General features: G+C 42.5%; 1 protein-coding gene across 1 annotated transcript in view; it reads right to left on the bottom strand.

Annotated features, from left to right (window-relative positions):
- Positions 1-16476, bottom strand: part of DNAJC6 (DnaJ heat shock protein family (Hsp40) member C6) — a 175558-nt gene extending 159082 nt beyond the window's left edge. Inside the window, exon 1 of the mRNA XM_055585565.1 lies at positions 16343-16476. Within this exon, the coding sequence (XP_055441540.1) occupies positions 16343-16457 (115 nt within the window). The 5' untranslated portion in view covers positions 16458-16476. The remainder of the gene's footprint in view (positions 1-16342) is intronic.
- Between the last annotated feature and the right edge of the window lie 2566 nt (positions 16477-19042).

A 19042-nucleotide genomic window follows, 5' to 3' on the forward strand; every position in this document is an offset into this window, starting at 1 on the left:
ATAAATCTATACCTATTACAATAAATGAATCCATATTTTAAAGCTTTCCCACAACAAAATTTCCAGACACAAATGGTTTCCACCAGTGAATTTTTAGAGAATAACTCTAAAAAGGAGTTAGAACTCTCACAGAACTCTTCAGGAAAACAGACTGAAGAATTACTTCTTAACTTGTTTTATAAGTTCAGCAAAACTTTCACGTCCAAACCAGGCAAGGACACCACCACAATAGAAAATTACAGGTTAATCTCTCTTTTGAACAAAAACACTCCGCCACAAAACATTAGCAAGTGAAAGCCAGCAAATATATGCAAACGATAATATGCCACAACTAAAGTGAGTTTATTAAGTAATGCAAAGTTAGTTTAACACTCCAAACATAAATGTAAAAATAAAACAAACAAATAAATATAACAAAACAGATTCACAGATACAGAGAACAAACTAGCAGTTACCAGTGCGGAGAGGGAAGAAGAGAGGAGGAAGATAGGAGTAGGGGGATTAAGAGGTGCAAACTACTGTGTATAAAATAAATAAGCTCTAAGTATAAGTGTTACATTGTACAGCACTGGGAATATAGCCAACATTTTATAACAACTATAAATGGGGTATAATCTATACTCTACAAAAATTTTGAAACACTATGCTATACATCTTTATCATATAATATTGTAAACCAGCTATACTTCAAACTTTAAAAAGATCATTCAAAAAGAAAAAATCAATGTAATCATCATATTAACAGAATAAATATAGAACAGTCATATGATCATCACAAAACAGGAAAACATTTTTATCTTTTTTTTTAATTGGAGGATAATTTCTTTACAATGTTGTGTTGGTTTCTGCTGTTCAACATTAGGAATCAGTCATCAGTTTATATATATATATATATTTCCCCTCCCTCTGAAGTCTCCCTCCTTCCTCCCATCCCACCCCTCTTGGTCATCATAAAGCACCAGGCTGGGCTCCCCAAAACAGGAAAGCATTTGATAAAACTCAGCACCGACTCATGATATAAACCTGGCACACTAGGAACAGAAGTTAACTTTCTTAATCTGATATAAAAATGTCTATGTAAGCCCTAAATCAAATAATGTATTTAATGGTGAAAGATAGCTTTTTCTCTGAGATTAAGGAACAAGATAAGGATGCTCACCATCACCACTTCTAGTAAACATTTTAAGAGAGCATAGCCAGTGCAATAATACTGGTTATTAAAGGCATAAAAAGTATAAGGACTGGAAAGTAAGAAATACAACGTCTTTATTCGTAGAAAACCTACTATCTACAAAAATCTAAAACTATTTAATAAATGAATTTAGCAAGGTCACGGAAATAAAGTCAACAAATAAAAATCAACTATATTTTTACATCCTAACAGCAAACAATTACAAAGTGAAATTTTAAAATTCCAGTTACAGTAACACAACTATATATTACCAGTGACATTATTTTTTAGAAGATTTATAATGCCTATATCTCAGTATTTCTGCCCTTAAAGAGGTCAGTTAATGCTCAGCTCAAACTCATTGTTGTAGACTACTCTAATTTTTTTTAAGAATAAGAAAAGTAAAATTGAATATACAGTCTCCAAAAGTTTTAATGTTTGCTGAAATTCTTTTAAATTATTAAAGAGGTAAAAATAAAGTCATTTGTACACTCTAACATGTGTGTGTGTCAGTCGCTCAATCATGTCCGACTCTTTGCAACCCCATGGACTATAGTCTGCCAGGCTGCTCTGTCCATGGGATTCTCCAGGCAAGAATACTGGAGTGAGTAGCCATTCCCTTTTTCCAGGGTATCCTCCTAACCCAGGGATTAGACCCAGGTCTCCTGAATTGCAGGCAGATTCTTTACCATCTGAGCCACCAGGGAAGCCCTACACTCTAACATACATATATACAAATATAAAAATATCGTATATTTCCTTGTTTAGCATCTCAAGATAAAATTTAAAGATAAAATTATCTACCTAACACAATTAAACAATAACTGTATGTATATATCAACAATAACATAAAAGAGAAGTGAATAACAAAACAATATGGATTTCAATATACAAATACTCAAGCAAGATATAATATTCATACCCATACAGGTATATACACTGAATGAGACGGGTATGTTGTATTGATGTCTCAAACCAATTGGTGCTTTGGGCAAGTGATTTTTCTAAACACAATTAAGTATTAAATAAAATATTTCCTTGCTTTACACAGCATTTTTAATCCTGGAAATTTCAGTGCAAATGTAAAACCAATAAATATGTTCTAGGCTCAGAAAAGTATAGAGAGTTTTTCAACTTACCTCTTCAGCAAAACATCTGAAAATTGCACAGGACCCAGGAATAATTCATCATTAAATGGAACAATCAGGAACATTGCCAGCCATCAAGCAGCTCCAGTTTCTGCCCAGGGAATGCTGCTAGAGCCCCTTGCATATTTCTAGTATGTTCCACAGGAAGCACATAACAACTGGAAGCAGTATCATGTGCATTTGAGAACCACTGACATAGTCCAGGCTCTAAACCAAGCTTTATCTCATGCTAGCCATGAAAGCTGAAAACTCATTCAACCATGTATAGATCACCCCAACCAACATACATCATTTGCCTAACCTACACAGTCCCAAGCAGCAAGGACAAAAATCTTGAAAGAATTGAGTTTTCTCTAAAAGTATCACTTTTTCTAAAAATAGTCATGGTTGTTAACACACACACACACACACACACACACACACAAAACATTAGGGGGTTTCCCTGGTAGCTCAGCTGGTAAAGAATCCACCTGCAGTGCAGGAGATCCTGGTTCGATTACTGGGTCAGGAAGTTCCCCTGGAGAAGAGACAGGCTACCCACTCCAATATTCTTGGGCTTTCCTGGTGGCTCAGATGGTAAAGAATCTGCCCACAATGTGGGAGACCTGGGTTCAGTCCCTGGGTTGGGAAGATCCCCTGGAGGAGGGCATAGCAACCCACTCCAGTATTCTTGCCTGGAGAATCCCTATGGACAGAGAAGCCTGGCAGGCTGCCTTCTATGGGGTCACAAAGAGTCGGATATGACTGAGTGACTAAGCACAGCACTGATTTCATTTTGAACTGCTGATTGGGGAATGTACACCATAGTCTTTTAAATATTTAGGGTTTAGAAGTCTGGATCTGACAATATTCAAACTCCCAATCAGATTCTGTAATAACTTTCAGTAAAAAATCAAAATCTGTCAGGAAAGAGTGTGCTCTAATCCTAGTTTTACCATGTTACAATGTCATGCATAATTTTATTTGCTCACAAAATGTCATGCTTGTTATTTTGAAATAAAACATAGAAAAAAATTGAAAAAAGAACTATTTGCCCTAAACTGTTGTAGGAAAAAAATGTTTCCACTCAAATTTTCAAACTCTGCACTATTCTTTTTTATTTCTGTTTCTAAAATCTTGTTGTACAAAATACTCAGAGAACTTAAAAGGAAAATTTGCAGCTGAACTTAAGAGTTAAAATGCATATTTTCCAAATAAACACAGTCTAGAAAATTTTGCAAAAGCCAGCATTTTCTACAGTTCACATTTCCCTTTTTATAATAAGTAAATTAATCCAGCAATAAATAATGCAGAAAATTTTATTAAAAATTCTGCTATCTTCCCATGCTACTTACTCTCAAGCCCTTGTACACCATGTGAATGGTTCTGAAGATAAAATGAAGATAAAAGGTCTGCCACTTACTAGCTATGTGTCCCTGTACAAATTCTTAATTCAGTTCTTTACACATAAAATACCTCCAGCCTTGCAGTGTTGTGACAATGTGTAAAGCACCTTGCAGAGAGCTTTTCACATATTACTTGTTCATCAAATAGGAGCTATGGTTGTTATTATTATAATTAGCTGTCATGTTTGCCAATACCTAGTCATTAACTCATTCAACTATTTTCTTCTGAGTTGCCCCATACAAAGTTTTTTTCTGGCTTGCAGAGCATTTTGAGATGTTGGGTAAATGCTATACAATGCCGTTTGTGTTTAAAAGTCTCATCAGACTGTCTTAAGATGTACTTAAAAGAGGAAAAAGAAAGGCATTTATTAAACCACAGCTCAACATTTAGAGAACACGAGTCACGTGATGGCAGCTTATAAAAATTCCATTTCTGCCTACCAACATTCTGATGATTTATTTGTCCCTGTCAGTTTCTTGAGATTTTACCTGGTTCTTGTTTTCAATCTTTTCAAGGAGAGCTAACTTCCAAACAAAGCACAACATTTTGATGGTTTTCCTGTGGTACTTTTCAGCACAAAGACTAATTTTTAGATATTTATGTTTCATATTTAGGTCACCAACTGGCACTTTGGAATCTACAAATAGCTCTCATGGTCTGGTTACCATGGTCACAGTTTCTCTTTAACATGCTCACATACTCCATCTCACGTCTCACACTTAACTGGTCCTGTCAACACACACCTATCTCCCAGCCCTGAAAGGATTCTTTGATCTCTAAGAAGTTAGCTTGTGAGGGCCTTAGTGGAAACAGAATGATTCATAACCTATTTGGGATCTCAAACTCCTTCAAAATTTTGAGGAAAAACTACTGACATTCTCATCATACAGAAACAAAAGTGGATATACATATAAAACCACATTTCATAGACTTCTTGACAAACTAGGAAGCTATGATTGATTTCAGTGTTTCTCAAACTCTTTTGAGTAGGATTTGCAATAAGAAACAGATCTGACATTAATACAGCCCATATTCACATAAACATAAATACCTAAAACAGAAGTTACAGGAAACAATTATTTACACTTAGCATACACAATGGTTTCTGATATTTTCTATCCTATTACATTTTTATACAAGGTTGCTTGAGATTCACTAAATTGCTTTCTTATGACCCATAACCTGAAGAACAGTGCTCTGGTCTAACATTACTCCATTTTCGATATAAGAAAATAGATCCAAAGGGTTTTGTGCTAGGTCACTAATGAGTTAAATGACAAAACAAGCAAGAACCTAACCATTCTCACTTCCAACCAAGGCTCTTTCCAAAATAAAGTGGAACAAAATTCTAAATACCGTTGAAGTTTAAAGCATCCTGATACACTTGAGAAACTGAGAGTGTTTCCATTCCAAATGATGGTGAATATTAACCTAACCTGAGCCTCCAGCTCAATCTTAATTTTTTCTAAACCATGCCTCTGGCCTAGCATGACAGGGCATATAAGCACATTTTTTTTCTTTCCGGAAACCCTTTCTCCAGCTACTGAAAACAACACATGAAAGGCCAACATTCTCCTCGAGTTCATTTAAAATATTTTAAACAAACACGCACATATTTTATTTGTCCATGAGAGACTGGCTTACAAATAGCAGTGGGCAGGTCCTCTTTGATTTACCAGGGACATGCAAATCTCCCCGCTCAGGCTGTTGAATTAAAATTTAAACATCAAAACCAGAGATCGATATGTGGACATGAATGATCCAGAGCCTATTAGACCTAAATCTACAAACACCAGCTACCCGGGCTCCTTTTAAAGCCTCAATAAGAGAAAGTGAGATGGTTTAAGAGCCTTCCTTACAGTGTGATAGATTAAAATACCAGCCCCCCCTACCCGCATCAGGCTGTGTGTTTTTTATTTGTTCGGTTGGTCGTTTTTTGTTTATTTTTAATATGGAACAAACATCACTGTCCATTACAAGTAAGACTGCACCCCAGAAAGTGTGGCCGAGAACTGGGCTGAAGAAGGCCAAGCAAGCAGTCCTGCGCACGGTAGAGTCAGGAGGATTGGGGCCTGTGCGGGTCTCACTGATTACGCAAACAACTCATCTCGGGCGTTGGGGAGGGTCGGTGGTTTCAAGTAACCCGCCCGGAGTTGCGTGCCACGCATCAGCTGGGCATCCAAGCCCTGTGCCCAGAGGCAAAGTGCTGCGGTGTCCTTAAAGCAGAGCGCTCTTGGAGGAGAGAGTGGAGTGCAAATTGCTGCGCAGAGGCTTGGGGTGAGATCAGCGAACGCCTGCTGCGGGCGGGGGGGGGGGGTGGGGAGGCCGCGATGCAGCAGGCAAACCCTAAAATTAGCGCTGGGGAGGCTGGGGCTGGCCCAGGTGGCGCGATGACGGCGGCTATCCTAGAGCTTTCCCCGGGAGCCTTGCTGCCTGCATACCCTGCACTTTCCTCCTGCACCCAACCGGGAGCAGCACCTACGCAGCACCAAGGACGGGATCCTTCCTGGGAACAGGATTGAGGTACGCCCTGTAGCCTCCCGAGCCTTGAGTTCTAGAGCTCCTCCCCCGTTTGAGGAAGAAAATGTAAGGAGCCTCGGAATTCAAAACCTCAGTATGCTCCAGAATCGTTGTTGAGCTTAATATTTGTCTGGCTCACTTTAGAGACCCCTGTCCTTTCCTGAATTTTCCTTTAAATCCGTTCTGTCTTCCCCCATGCCTCAACAGAATTGGGGGATGTAGGGGGAAGGTGCTTGGGGAGGGCCCAGGGATCTAGGGACAGAGGCTAGGGTTGGGGTGGGGGGAAAGTTTGCATCTGAAAATCTCTCTGCAAGATAAACACTTCTGAAGGTCAGTGACAGCTCCCCGTTGGATCCTCCTGAAAAGGTGAATCTTCATTAAAGGATTCTTGGCCCACATTTTTCTTGAGAACCCAGACTGTAAAAAGTCTGAAGTATTTCAGATATTGCAATTCCAATAATGTATTGAAGACCTATATATTAAGTACTGTGAACACTCTTGAAATAAAAGCAAGCTATTATAAGGAAATTTGTGAAATGTAAATATGTGTTTCTCAGCCAGGATTAAATGAAGAATGCAAAAATGTTGTTATATTTAGTAGCACAAAAATGGAAAACTGAATGACACAGTATTTGGAAACCAGAAACCAGTTAATTTTAAAAGTCATGTTTATTATATAACTAGACTTTTTAAATAATATATGCACACTAATTTTAAACCAGCCATTTAATATACACTCAGCATGTCCATGGAGTGACCTCTTAACCCTAGCATCTTTTAGCCTTCCCTCTGCAGTCAGCCTCTTACCTTTATTTTCAGAATCTTTCATTCTCTCCCTCCTGCCTCTGCTGCAAAGGAGCAGGAAAGTCCGGCTGATTCTGCAACTCTGACTTTAGATCTGTCATTCAGACAGTCAGCAGTCTCGGGGACAAAGTCCCTCAACGGAGGAGCACCAGGGCTCTGATAATTGCATGCAAGTCAGTGTGTTGGGTTATAATTTTGCTTATACTGAAGCAGAAAGGATGGAGATGAAGGCAGACGTAAACACAAATTCCAAAACATGGCATGGAACTGGATCTGGAGCCTAGGCTTGCCATTCCTTGCAGTAGGTTAGGGCACTGTTTAGTGCCTCCTTCTCTCCAGAGAGATTTGATTCAAATTGAAAGGGGAACGTGTGTGCCATGCACCAAGCTTATCCTCAAATGGAGACCTTCATTTTGGAGGTGGATTAAGAGCCCTGTGCCATTTCTTCTTACATATTCATTCATTCAGCAAACATTTCTTTTACCTTTCTGTGGAGCAGGCTCTGTGCTAAGTACTGGGGATAAAACAGTGACAGAACCAGCCCCAGTCTTCAGGCCACTCACCAGCTGTTACAATGCAGCATACAGTGCCATACAATGACCTATATCTGCTGTATGGACCTAGATTATTGAACCCATTTCACCCAGGCATAAGTTGGTACTCAAGGCTTTAAAGCCACTGGATGGCTGAGACAGAAATGATCTGTGGAAAGCCAGACCCAAGACCCCTCTGTTAGATAGCCAGGAATACTCAAGCAAACCTTTCGATCATCCAGTTCCAGCTTACTTTCAATCGTTACATAGCTCCAATTCATCCCTTCATTCATTCACTCAACGAGTGGTTATCTGTGCCAGGCACAACTCCACCTGCTAGTGACTCAGGAGTGCAGGAAAACAGACCAAGTACCTGCTCTCATGGCTGTCACATTTGGGTGGGAGGCTTCAGACAGGCCATTAACAAATAAATACAAACATATAATTAATGGCAGTGAATGCTGTGAATAAAACTGAAGCATGACAATAAGGTAAAAGAGGTGCTATTTTAGATAGCGTGGCCAGGGGAGGTGCCACTTAGCATGCTTTTGTGGGAAATGGATCAGAGTTAACACAGTGCCTTCCAAAAATCTTCACTCAGAAATTGTTTTAAAAGTTCTGAACTCTCACAACCTCCTTAGCTCCAAGTGCACTCACTAATGGGCAGTGTTTATTCCCCATTATACAGATTGGTAAACTGATATTCAGAAAGATTAACTGACCCAATCCAGGCCCTCACTAAGTTGGAAAAACAACAAAAAGAAAGACATCCTTTGCCATACAGCAGAAACTAACACACCTTTGTATATCAACTATATTCCAAAAAAAAAATTATTTAAAAAAATAAACCAACCCATTGCTTTCATCCCCAGTACAAGACTGACATGGAAGTTTTGCTGGAGGGAGGAGAGGTAAGAAGGTGAAGGCCTATCTCTACCACTATTACCTGAGTTGTGTAGGGCAGGTGATTTAACCTCTCTGTCACCAGTTTACTCATCTGTAAAGTGGGGCTAATCATTCCGGCCCTGTGTATATTCCAGGCTGTTCAGGAGATCAAAAGAGAATAGACATGCCACTTTGTAAACCAAGTTCTATATAAATATAAAGTATAATTATCAACATACTTGGGCACATTAAGAGAACTAATTGCTAGTATTTACCTGCTCATTACTGCAGCCCAAGTTAAACACAGCTATGGAGCAAAAGCTTGTCATGGCCACTAGGGGTCCTGGAGTTGACTGCTGCTGCTACTGCTGCTGCTAAGTCGCATCAGTCGTGTCCAACTCTGTGCGACCCCATAGACGGCAGCCCACCAGGCTCCCCCGTCCCTGGGATTCTCCAGGCAAGAACATTTCCTTCTCCAATGCATGAAAGTGAAAAGTGAAAGTGAAGTCGCTCAGTCCTGTCTGACCCTCAGCGACCCTATGGACTGCAGCCTACCAGGCTCCTTCGTCCATGGGATTTTTCAGGCAAGAGTACTGGAGTGGGGTGCCATTGCCTTCTCTGGGAGTTGACTGCTAGCTGCCACAATTTAAAGACTCCTCCAAAGTGTGGAGTAATTTTATTTTATTTTCCATCTTTCCTTGACAGCGCATAATAACTTTATGCTCATCTTTGAAAAAAAGGCCAATGAGAAAAATCTGCCTTCACTGGAATTCCTCACTGCCAACCAAATGGGCCAGGCTGGCCCATAAATCACCTCAAAGAAATAAGCATCTCCATCTCCAAGGACCAAGGCCAGGGCAGCCAAAAAGTGCCCAGTTCAGAGCTCCTTTAGGGGCAGATAGGGTGAAGAAGGAGGTGCTAAGAGCCACCATCCAGGTACTCTTTCATCCAATAAATATTCATTATGCCAGACACTGCTCTGAACACAAAGAATAACACAGTGTTGAACAGAACATTCTGTTCTTAAAGAGCCTGTGGTCTCAGAACAAGAGCTTTCCACAAGGCTTGCTGATTTACTCCATTAGGCCAAGGCTTGGGTTTGAATAGGACAGCAGAAGAGGCCAGGTCCAAACACAAGCTCTGCCATTTCCCGGCTCCTGAGGTAGCTGGGATACGTTCCTGCACCTCTCTCAGTCTCTATTGCCTGATCTGTAAGATGCAGACAATAAGGCACCTACTTCCCAGGGCAGGATGAGGCTCAAGTGAGTTAGTGCATGTCAAGTACACAGCACTTGTCAAGTATGCTGCTGCATATGTCAAGTATGACGCATAAAGGGAGGGCTCCATAAATGCTGTTAAGACTAGTATTATCACCTACTGATCTGGATCAAGCATACCCCTCAGCACCTCAGTTTCCTCGTAAAATACAGAAAATAATAAACAGCTAATATGGCTATTGTGAGAATTACATATCAGGAAAACTATAAAGCCCTGGCATACAGGATCAGCTCAAGCCCTGCCAGGCTCACTCCAGGCCCCTTTTAATCAAGCAGGTTTTCCAAGAAAAAAAAACTAAGGCTGGGAGGATTGAGGAAGAGGGAGAGGGGCTGGCATTCATATTAACAAGGAAACAATTTTCTTCCCAAGAGTGTGGTCTTTTCTAGGCTTACATGCATTTTACTCAACACTGTATTTTGAAAAGTTTCAAAATACAAAAAGTTGAAAGAATTGCATGGCAAACATTTTCAAGTATATTTACTAAATTTGCTTTATCACATATATGCTTATCTTTCTATTCATCCTTACTTGATTTTTTAAATTAAGTCAAAAGAGATCTGGTCTTCTTCAGATAAAACAAGTCTTTATTTTCCCTCATGATACAGATTTTACAGAAGCCTTAGACTGTCTGATTCTGTGGCCATTCTAAGCAGTGTTTGGTAATTCTCAGAAGTCTTATCTGGCCCGCAGTAAACAAGGATGTGGCCACATCAAGGCCAGGCACAGTTGAGGAACAAGGATGAACTCAAGCCTTGGAGCTTTCCAGAACAAGGCAGCGTCTCTGGCAGATCCTACGCTCCTATTAAACTGGTACCAACAACCATTAATGGAAATGATGCTCCATCTCAATAACCAAGTTTAGGGAAAGCGTCAGGCAGGCTCCACTGGCCACAAGTCCCTTCACAGCTCTCCCCAGTCCTTGTCTTCTCAGATGCCACTTCTGAGTCATTAGACTGGTGAGTCATCCCCAGCGAGGGAGGCCATCTTGAGAGCAAAACCAAAAAGAATTTTCAAGAACAATGAGTGACACCCTGAACTGAAAGAGAATAAGGCTTTTCATTGTCCTAGCAAAATAACGATGAAAAAAAAAAAAAAAAAACATGCTGCTGTTAACACTGTGGGTTCAACTGCCCAGCTGTAAATTGTACTGAGAAGAAAAACTCAGCAAAAAAAGCTTTCACATTCCCTTGGAAATCTGAGAGCAAAAGAGACTTGGAGGCTATGTATCAAATTAGGCAAACCTAATGATCTTTCGGTAACTTGCCTGGACCTCTTCTGGCTTAGTCATTCATTTCCCAAACATGGCAGGGTAGGGTGACAGAAGGGTGACTTCACCTGCACCACCACATTTCTGGTTCTCCCCCAGCCAAGCCTCTGTTTGGTTTGCTCAGCCGTGAGAGAGATGTCTAGAGTGAGAAAACTGCTGCCTGGGGGTGGGCGGGGGGAGGGGGGTTTGTGATTAGGGGCACCGCAGAGGAAGGCAGCATGACTATAAGAAAAGCTGGGTGGGCTCTGATGAAGCCAAGCCACAAGGCAAGGGGAAGAGAATTCACACATGCCGTGCCTACTGTGTACCAGGCACTCTTCTCATCAGCAGCACCATACATTTAAAGAGAACTTATTTGCCAAGCATGGCCTTTAAAGCAAGGACTCTCACAGCACACTGCCTAGGTCTGAATCCAAGCTTTCTAGTTGTGTAACTTTGAATACGTTACTTACCCTTTTTGTGCTGCAGTTTTCTCATTCATAATATAGAGACTGTAAAACAGGGTTATTGTAAGAACTAAACAAAATTAAAATATTCACATGTTTAGGACAAGAGCTGGCACACAATAAGCTGTGCAGCATGCATGTTAACACTTGCTGGTCCATCTCTTTTTTGAAATTTTTTTTTCTGGACATGCTGCAAGACATGCAGGATCTTTGTTCCCAGACCAGGAATTGAACCTGTGCCTCCTGCAGTGGAAGCAAGGAGCCTTAACCGGTTAACTGGACCACCAGGGAAGTTCCAGCCCATCTTTTTCAGATGAGAAAACTGAGGCAGAAAGAAGAAAGGAGACTTGCTGAAGGACACACAACTACATGGTGGCAGAACCTGGATACTGCCTGTCATTGACTTCTCACAAACCCTGGGAGGGAAGTGACATCCTCTTCCTTCTATCAGTGAGAGCCTGGAAGGCAGACAGCTTAGTAACCTGCTCATCACACAAGCTGGCAAATAGGAGAGTTAAGATTGAAAATCCCACATTCGCTGTCTTTAAAGCCTTTGCACATCCCACTAGGCTGTTCTCAAGCATTAGCGTACATCAGAATGACTGCTGGGGTTGGTTAAGCATAGGCCGCTGGACCCTACCTCCAGAGTTTCTGATTGGGTAGCTCTGTGGTGGGGGGCCAGGGATTGGCATTTCTGACAAGTTCTGAAGAGACTGTTGCTGCTAGTCTGGAGCCCGCATTGCCTACAATCAGGCACCTGTATGCAGAACAGAGAGTAGAAGGGATGGGGCCCAAAGGTTATGGGTCCCACCCCAACAAAGGCTTGGTTACTCCCCTGGGCCCAGCAAACATACTTTGCATTTACATGGTCCTTTGACAGTTATGATCTCATCTGATCTTTCCAACATCCCTACGTAGTGATCATTATCCCCATTCATTGTGATTTGTTTGTAGGGACATATGGTTAAGAAAATGGCAGTGAGAGCATAAACCACAGGTCACCTGACAAGTTCTGTTCTTCCCTCCAAGTAACTGGTCCTGGAAACACTACCTGCTGATGGAGACTGACTCCAGTTCCAACCTGTGACTTTACAAAGAATAACTTCAATTCAGGCAAGGGCACTTCGGCCCACCACAGTTTGTGGGAGGTAATTTCTGGTGGGAAGAGCATAAGACCCATTTTCTACCATCATTTCAAGGACTAGGAAAGTCTACTACTCACAAAATACTTCCACCAACTATTTGCTCCCTGCTTGATAACCTAAAAGCTTTGATATTTGACTAAAATGTGATTCTCTATAAAAGATGAAAGCAATTTGGGGGGGTTAATTTCTACTGGAGCACAGCTTGTTCATTTAGAATAGCTTGCATGGTTAGTATAGTTTTTAAAGTTGCTTGGACATATAAGCCAATAACTCATTAGTATCTAGAATATTTCAAGAACTCCTATAAGTAGATAAGAAAAAAACAAACCCCCAAGAAAAAAATAGGAAAAGACATAAACAGGCATTCACACATGTCTTAGTCACATATAGCCAATATTCATATGAAAAAATCCTCAGCTTCATTATTTGTCAGGGAAATTCAATATAAAACAACCAGGCAGTACCAATTCATACCCATCAAAAAGGCAGACACCACTGAGTGTTAGCAAGGAAGTAAGGAATCAATACATATATATCCTAGAGGATTCAATTATTACTTATCCATTCATGTATTGTTACCCAATAAATAAATAAACATATTTACATTCATCTTCTACATTCAGGATACAATGTTAAGCTGAAAAGATGCCAGGGATTCACAAAGCTATGCTACTTCTCACCTGTAATCTCCTGGTGGAAAAAAAGGGGGGAAGGGGAGAGAAGGATACTGACATGGAAGGCCTTCCAGTTGGTCCAGAAGGGACTGCTGCCCCCTAAGGAGCTTCCAGTCATGTTTCACCCCACCACCCACTGAACTTCCCATATTTGGGGTGTGATCATAGGGTTGAATATCTGGACTAAAATTAATAAAAATAACCACCACCTGTGAGCTACTACGTACCAAGTACTTTATATATATTAACCCATTTAATCATCACAGTAACCTAAGACAGGAATATCATTCCTATCTTACATATGATAGATAAATGAGCTTTAGAAAGATTCAGCACCCGGCCCAAGATCACACCATTTATTAGTGTGCCACTCATCAGTGGCAGCTTTAAATCACAGTCTGTCTGGCACCAAACCATATGATTATAGATGCCCTAAGTGATGTTGACATCATCATGAGGAATTCAGGCCACCTTTAAGGAAAATTAAATAAAATTTGGATATGGACTTCACTCATTGCATAATATTCATTCATTTTACTTCTTCCTTCTATGAGTATAGATATTGGAACACGTTTATTTTGTCTGACGTGGAAGAAAGGAAGCTGTGTGGATAACCAGGCCTAAAACGGCCACACACCAGTCCTATGAACGTCTGCAAGTTACCTGGTCTCTTGCTTCACTTTCCTCATCTCTAATATGGGGGAAATAAATACCATCCATCCTCCTTCTTTCCAAGGTTTGTTAACATCTAAACAAGACCTCATAGTTGAGCTATTCTGTAAACTGTAAAGTATCATATAATATAAGACATTTTAATGGCCTTATCTCCAGGTTGGGGTGGGGGGAAATAGGGCAATATAGTGATCAGCCAAGATCCTACTGAAGAAAAGAGAGGTGTGGCATGGCAGTGGGCCATGGGAATCCACGGGTGAAGTCTAGAGTGGGAACAGAGAAGAGGAGAGGGTGGCTGTGTACACAGTATACACCTGGGTTTAAAAATTGTAAAACTAGAAAACTTATCCTCACCCAATTCACTGCAGTGGAAATATCCGTTTATTCCTCTTTTGTAAAACATTCACACAACACCCGGAGTAACATTATGCATGTAAGTATCACTAAAGCAATACTTGTTGCAATTCCCAATCTATTCAACTACTCAGGCAAGCTAAAAAAAAGGGGGGGGGGGTGCGGGTGGTCAGCTTTCAGACCTACTAAGTTTCAGCAACCGTTTGATGCAAGGAGAAAGGAATTTAATTGGCACACTGACTAAAAGTAAGAAGACATCCTTTGAAAGCTCGCAAGATGACAATGCCAAGCCACAGAGTCTCCCTAACTTGAAAGGCTTGTTTCTAACACAATAAATAAATGTTTGAAAATTGTTTTTGCCCTTTGTCAAATTTCTCTTTAGAATGCTTACTATGTGCCTGCACTTTACAATTATTAACTCATTAATTCATTCAATCTTCCAAACAACCCTGGGGTGGAGGGGGGCGGTGACGCCAACACCAGCGACAGGGCCCTGGTGCAGCCTGCCTCTGGCCCTGGTCGGCCATTTTAGAGCTCAAGGCATGTCAGCCTCGGAAGAAGAATGCTCACGTGATGGAAACAGATGAAAAGGACAAGACAGGACACACACACACACACAAGCAAACAGGTATCTTAAAAGTACCAAATCCTGACTTAGCTTGGTGGGAGATGGCAAAGATGAAGTGGATGAGAACTTGCCTACATGGAACCTATAACAGCAGATGAACAGTGACGAATGCCCTATGGATGACAAAATACCAAAAGAGAGGCTACAGGTGGCATGAACCCCAGGAAAGGTTTCCCAGAGGAGATGGCATTTGTGCTAGTCCTGAGGGATGGGTAGGAATTGGCCAGGCTGAGAGACCAACGCATGGCCCCTGCAGATAGAGAGAAGAACGCAGTGAGCCAGCATATCGGATCAGGCCCCTGTGCTCAGAACATGCCGGCAACCTGCAGTGCCTTCCCAGCTCACTTGGAATAAAATCCCAACTCCTTGTCACATCCTACTCAGACCCTGAGCAGGCCCTGTCTCCCTTACTTTCCCCTTGCTAAGCTCAGGCACTGGGATGCTTTCCACCTGTTATTGCCTCTGGCAGGATGCTCTAACCCTGGCTCCATGCTGGAGTAACTCCGGATCAGTCTTCAGGCTCCACTGCAATGGCACCGCCTCAGAGACCCTCCCTGGCCACCTTCCATATAAGCCAGGGCCCCTCTACCTTTTTGCCTCTCCCAGCAGATGATCTGATTCCTGCCAAGTACACACGGCAATTTGTAATGGGGATTTTTACCGGTCTGACGTGCGTAATGTCGGTTCCCCCTCTGCAAGTAGTTCCACGAGCTGTGGCCTTGTCTATTTGGTTCTCTCCCGGCCCTGACACACTGGGGAGCTCAATAAACATTTTGGAATGAATGAAAGCAGTAAGTCAGTGATTGAATACATGTGAGTGAAAGCCTAGTTGAGGACAAGGTAGAATGTGTTTGGGAAATAGGTAATCGTGACTAGAGTGTACATGATAACAGGTTGGAAAGGGGGTGGGTCCAGATAGGGAGGACCTCACACGCAGACCTGGATCGGATTAATTCCCCCAACGGGTACTGCATTGCAGGTGCGGGCCAGGTGTTCGGGGGTGGGGGATACAAACTGTTTCTCCGAGGCACCCCGGATTCTCTCTGCTCACAGCCAAACGGACACACAGGGACTTCTTCGGGAAATAAACAAGCTGCAACCACCTGAGCCAAGGGGAGATGCTCAGGGGTGGAGGGGGATGGAGGGGCGGGAAGAGGACTGTCTTTGAGCGACCCCGGGGGAGCTCCGGTACTGGTCTAGTCCCTGCGGCCAAGGGTCAGGGTGCAGGGTCGCCCAGGCAGGGCCAGACATCCAGGCGGCGTCGCCCCCGCCCGTGGGTCCTGGGGAGTTCGGGGAGGGGGGTGAGTTGGGGGCCGAGAACCCAGCGGGAGATGCCACCTACGGCCTTCGGGGCCACCGCAGCCCCCCAGCAGTAGAAGGCCGGCACCCGCGGCGCGCAGTAACAGGTCCCGCGGCCGCGCCCACACTCACCCTGCGCAGCCTTGGAAGCCGAGCGCGTCCTCCAGAGTCGCCGGGTCGCCTTCCACGGCCGCAGCGAAGAAAACAGCCTCCGGCTCTTCTTGCCGCTCTTCTCAGTTGCTCCCATCTGTGCGCCCGCACCCCTCCCCCGCCGCCCGCCGCCGCCCGAGGGTCGCCTCCCGCTTCCCCGGCCGCCGCGCGTCTGCCAGGTGCCCGGCCGTCGCGGGGGAGGACGCGGCCGCGTGGGGAGGAGCTTGCGGCCGGGTTGGGGGCAGGGGGCGGGGGATGGGGGTGGGGCACCGCGCTCGCGCCGAGCCTGAGGGCGCTGTCGGCCGAGGCGGGGGCGCTGCCGGGATGCGCCAGCCCGGGGGAAGCGCTCAGCAGCTCACGGCTCAATGCTTGTCATTCGTCCCTGATTCCGGAGGTGTTGATAGATTGCCCGACTACAGCTCGGCATCATTAATTAACACAAAAACCCCTGGGATATGCCCTGATTTTTATCCCCAAATTACAAATGAGAAGATTGACGGTCCGAAAGGTCAGATAATTGACCGGGAGATCACAGTCCCTAAACCATGCAGATTCCTAAGTCCTCGGCTCTAACTGCATTTGTTCATTCCTTTCTACTTCCTCAGGATGATTCCACGTTATGTTCGATTTTTTTTTTTTAAGTGTGATAGATATTCCTGTTTTCTTCATATAACAGATTAAGAATCACCTGTTTTTCTCTCTCTTTTTTAAGAACCTAGTCTATGTCCAGGGACTTTTACACACATGCCATTAAACCTCATAGTACCGCTGTGGGGTAGGAAGCATTTCCCCTTTTGCCAGATGAGGAAACTGAAATGTCAGGGCTGAGGTCGCCCAGCCTTCTCACCACTTTGTCTCTGGAGTGATTTTGCTTGCAGTTGGGGGAGTCCAAGAGAAGAAGAGCAAAACCAAGATTCCTTAACAGGGCCTGGCTGCAACAGTAATAGCTCATGTGTATAGAATGCCTTTCATGTGTCGGGTTTTACATACTTTATTTAACTCTCCCAATGATACTCATGGGAGAGAAATTATTAATATCTATGCTTAACAGAGGGCTTCCCAGGTGGAGCTAGTGGTAAAGAATCCACCTGCCAGTGCTGGAGACACAAGAGTCAGTGTTTGATCCCTGGGTGGGGAAGATCCTCCGGAGTAGGGAATGGCAACCTACACCAGTATTCTTGCCTCAAAAATTCCATGGGCAGAGGAGCCTGGCAGGCTACAGTCCCTGGGGTGGCAAACAACTGGACAGGACCGAGCACATATATCCATATATACACTTAACAGATGGGGGAAACTGAGCATCAGAGAGGTCAGGTTACATATATAAAGCCTTAATAAAGTTTCTATGTTAAGTTGAATCATGCCATTTTTGTAGGTTCAAACAAAAAGCTCAATTTATTATAGGACAGTTTCACCAAATGATCAAAATTTAAATAACCAAAGGAGGCAACTGATAACTCAATGCATCTAGATGATACACTGAGAAACATATGTTTCAGGATTTCCCTGGTGGCCGCCTTCGATCCCTGAGTTGGGAAGATCCCCTGGAGAAGGGTATGGCAACCTACTCCAGTATTATTGCCTGGAGAATTCCATGGACAAAGGGGCCTAATGGGCTACAGTCCATGGGGATTGCAAAGAGTAAGACACAACTAAGCAACTAACGCTTTCATTTTTTTTCATATATGTTTAAGAGTCTTTGTCAGTGATAAACTGTTGAAGTTGATCATTATATTGGTAAGAAAATATCCAAGTTTTAGAAAATACATACTAAGATATTTAGGAGTAAATAGTCATGATGCATTTAATTTTCCTTCGAGTGCTTTACCAAAGAAGTTTCATATATATGTTTGCGGAGAGGGGAGAAGCAAATGATAAGGCAAATACAGGAAAATCATAATAATAGATGAATCTGTATAAAGAGTATATGGGTGTGCTTTGTACTATTTTTTATTCTTGCAACTTTTCTGTAAGATTTCAATTTATTCCCAGGTGAAAGGGTAAAACAACCTTTGTTGCATAGAAAAAGAAAATAAAGTGGGAAGACTCACTGTACCTGATATTAAGGCCTACTATAAGGCTATATTTATCAAAACAATGTGGTCTTGCCAGAGGGACAGATGCATAGATCAGTAAATAACTCGAAAAACAGGCCTATGCATGGATACCCAACAGATTTTTGACAAGGATGCAAAAGCAGTGCAATGGAGGACAAACAGCTGTTTCAACAAATAATGCTGAAGCAAATGGACATGCGTTGGCAAAAAAAGAAAAAAAATTACCTTGACGTAACCTCACACCTTATATGAAAGTCTAGAAAATGGATTATAGACTTAAATGTAGAATTATAAAACTTCTAGGGGCAAATAAGAGTAAATCATCTGTGATCTGGAATACAACAGAGAGGTATCACCAAATGCATGATCCATACAAGAAAAGGCTGATAAATTGGACTGTATAAAAATTAAATACTTTTGCTCTGTGAAAGACCCTTTTAAGAGGATGAAAATACAAGCTACAAAATGGACAAAAAATCCTTATCCAACAAAGGACTAGTATTTATAATATATAAAGAATCTCAAAACTCAGCATTAAAAAAATCCAATTAGAAAACGTGCAAAGGGACTCACTTCCCTCATAGTTCAGAGGTTAACAATCCACCTGCCAAAGCAGGGGACACAG

This window comes from Bubalus kerabau, chromosome 6 (assembly GCF_029407905.1).
Source record: "Bubalus kerabau isolate K-KA32 ecotype Philippines breed swamp buffalo chromosome 6, PCC_UOA_SB_1v2, whole genome shotgun sequence".
NCBI classification, from domain to species: domain Eukaryota; kingdom Metazoa; phylum Chordata; class Mammalia; order Artiodactyla; family Bovidae; genus Bubalus; species Bubalus kerabau.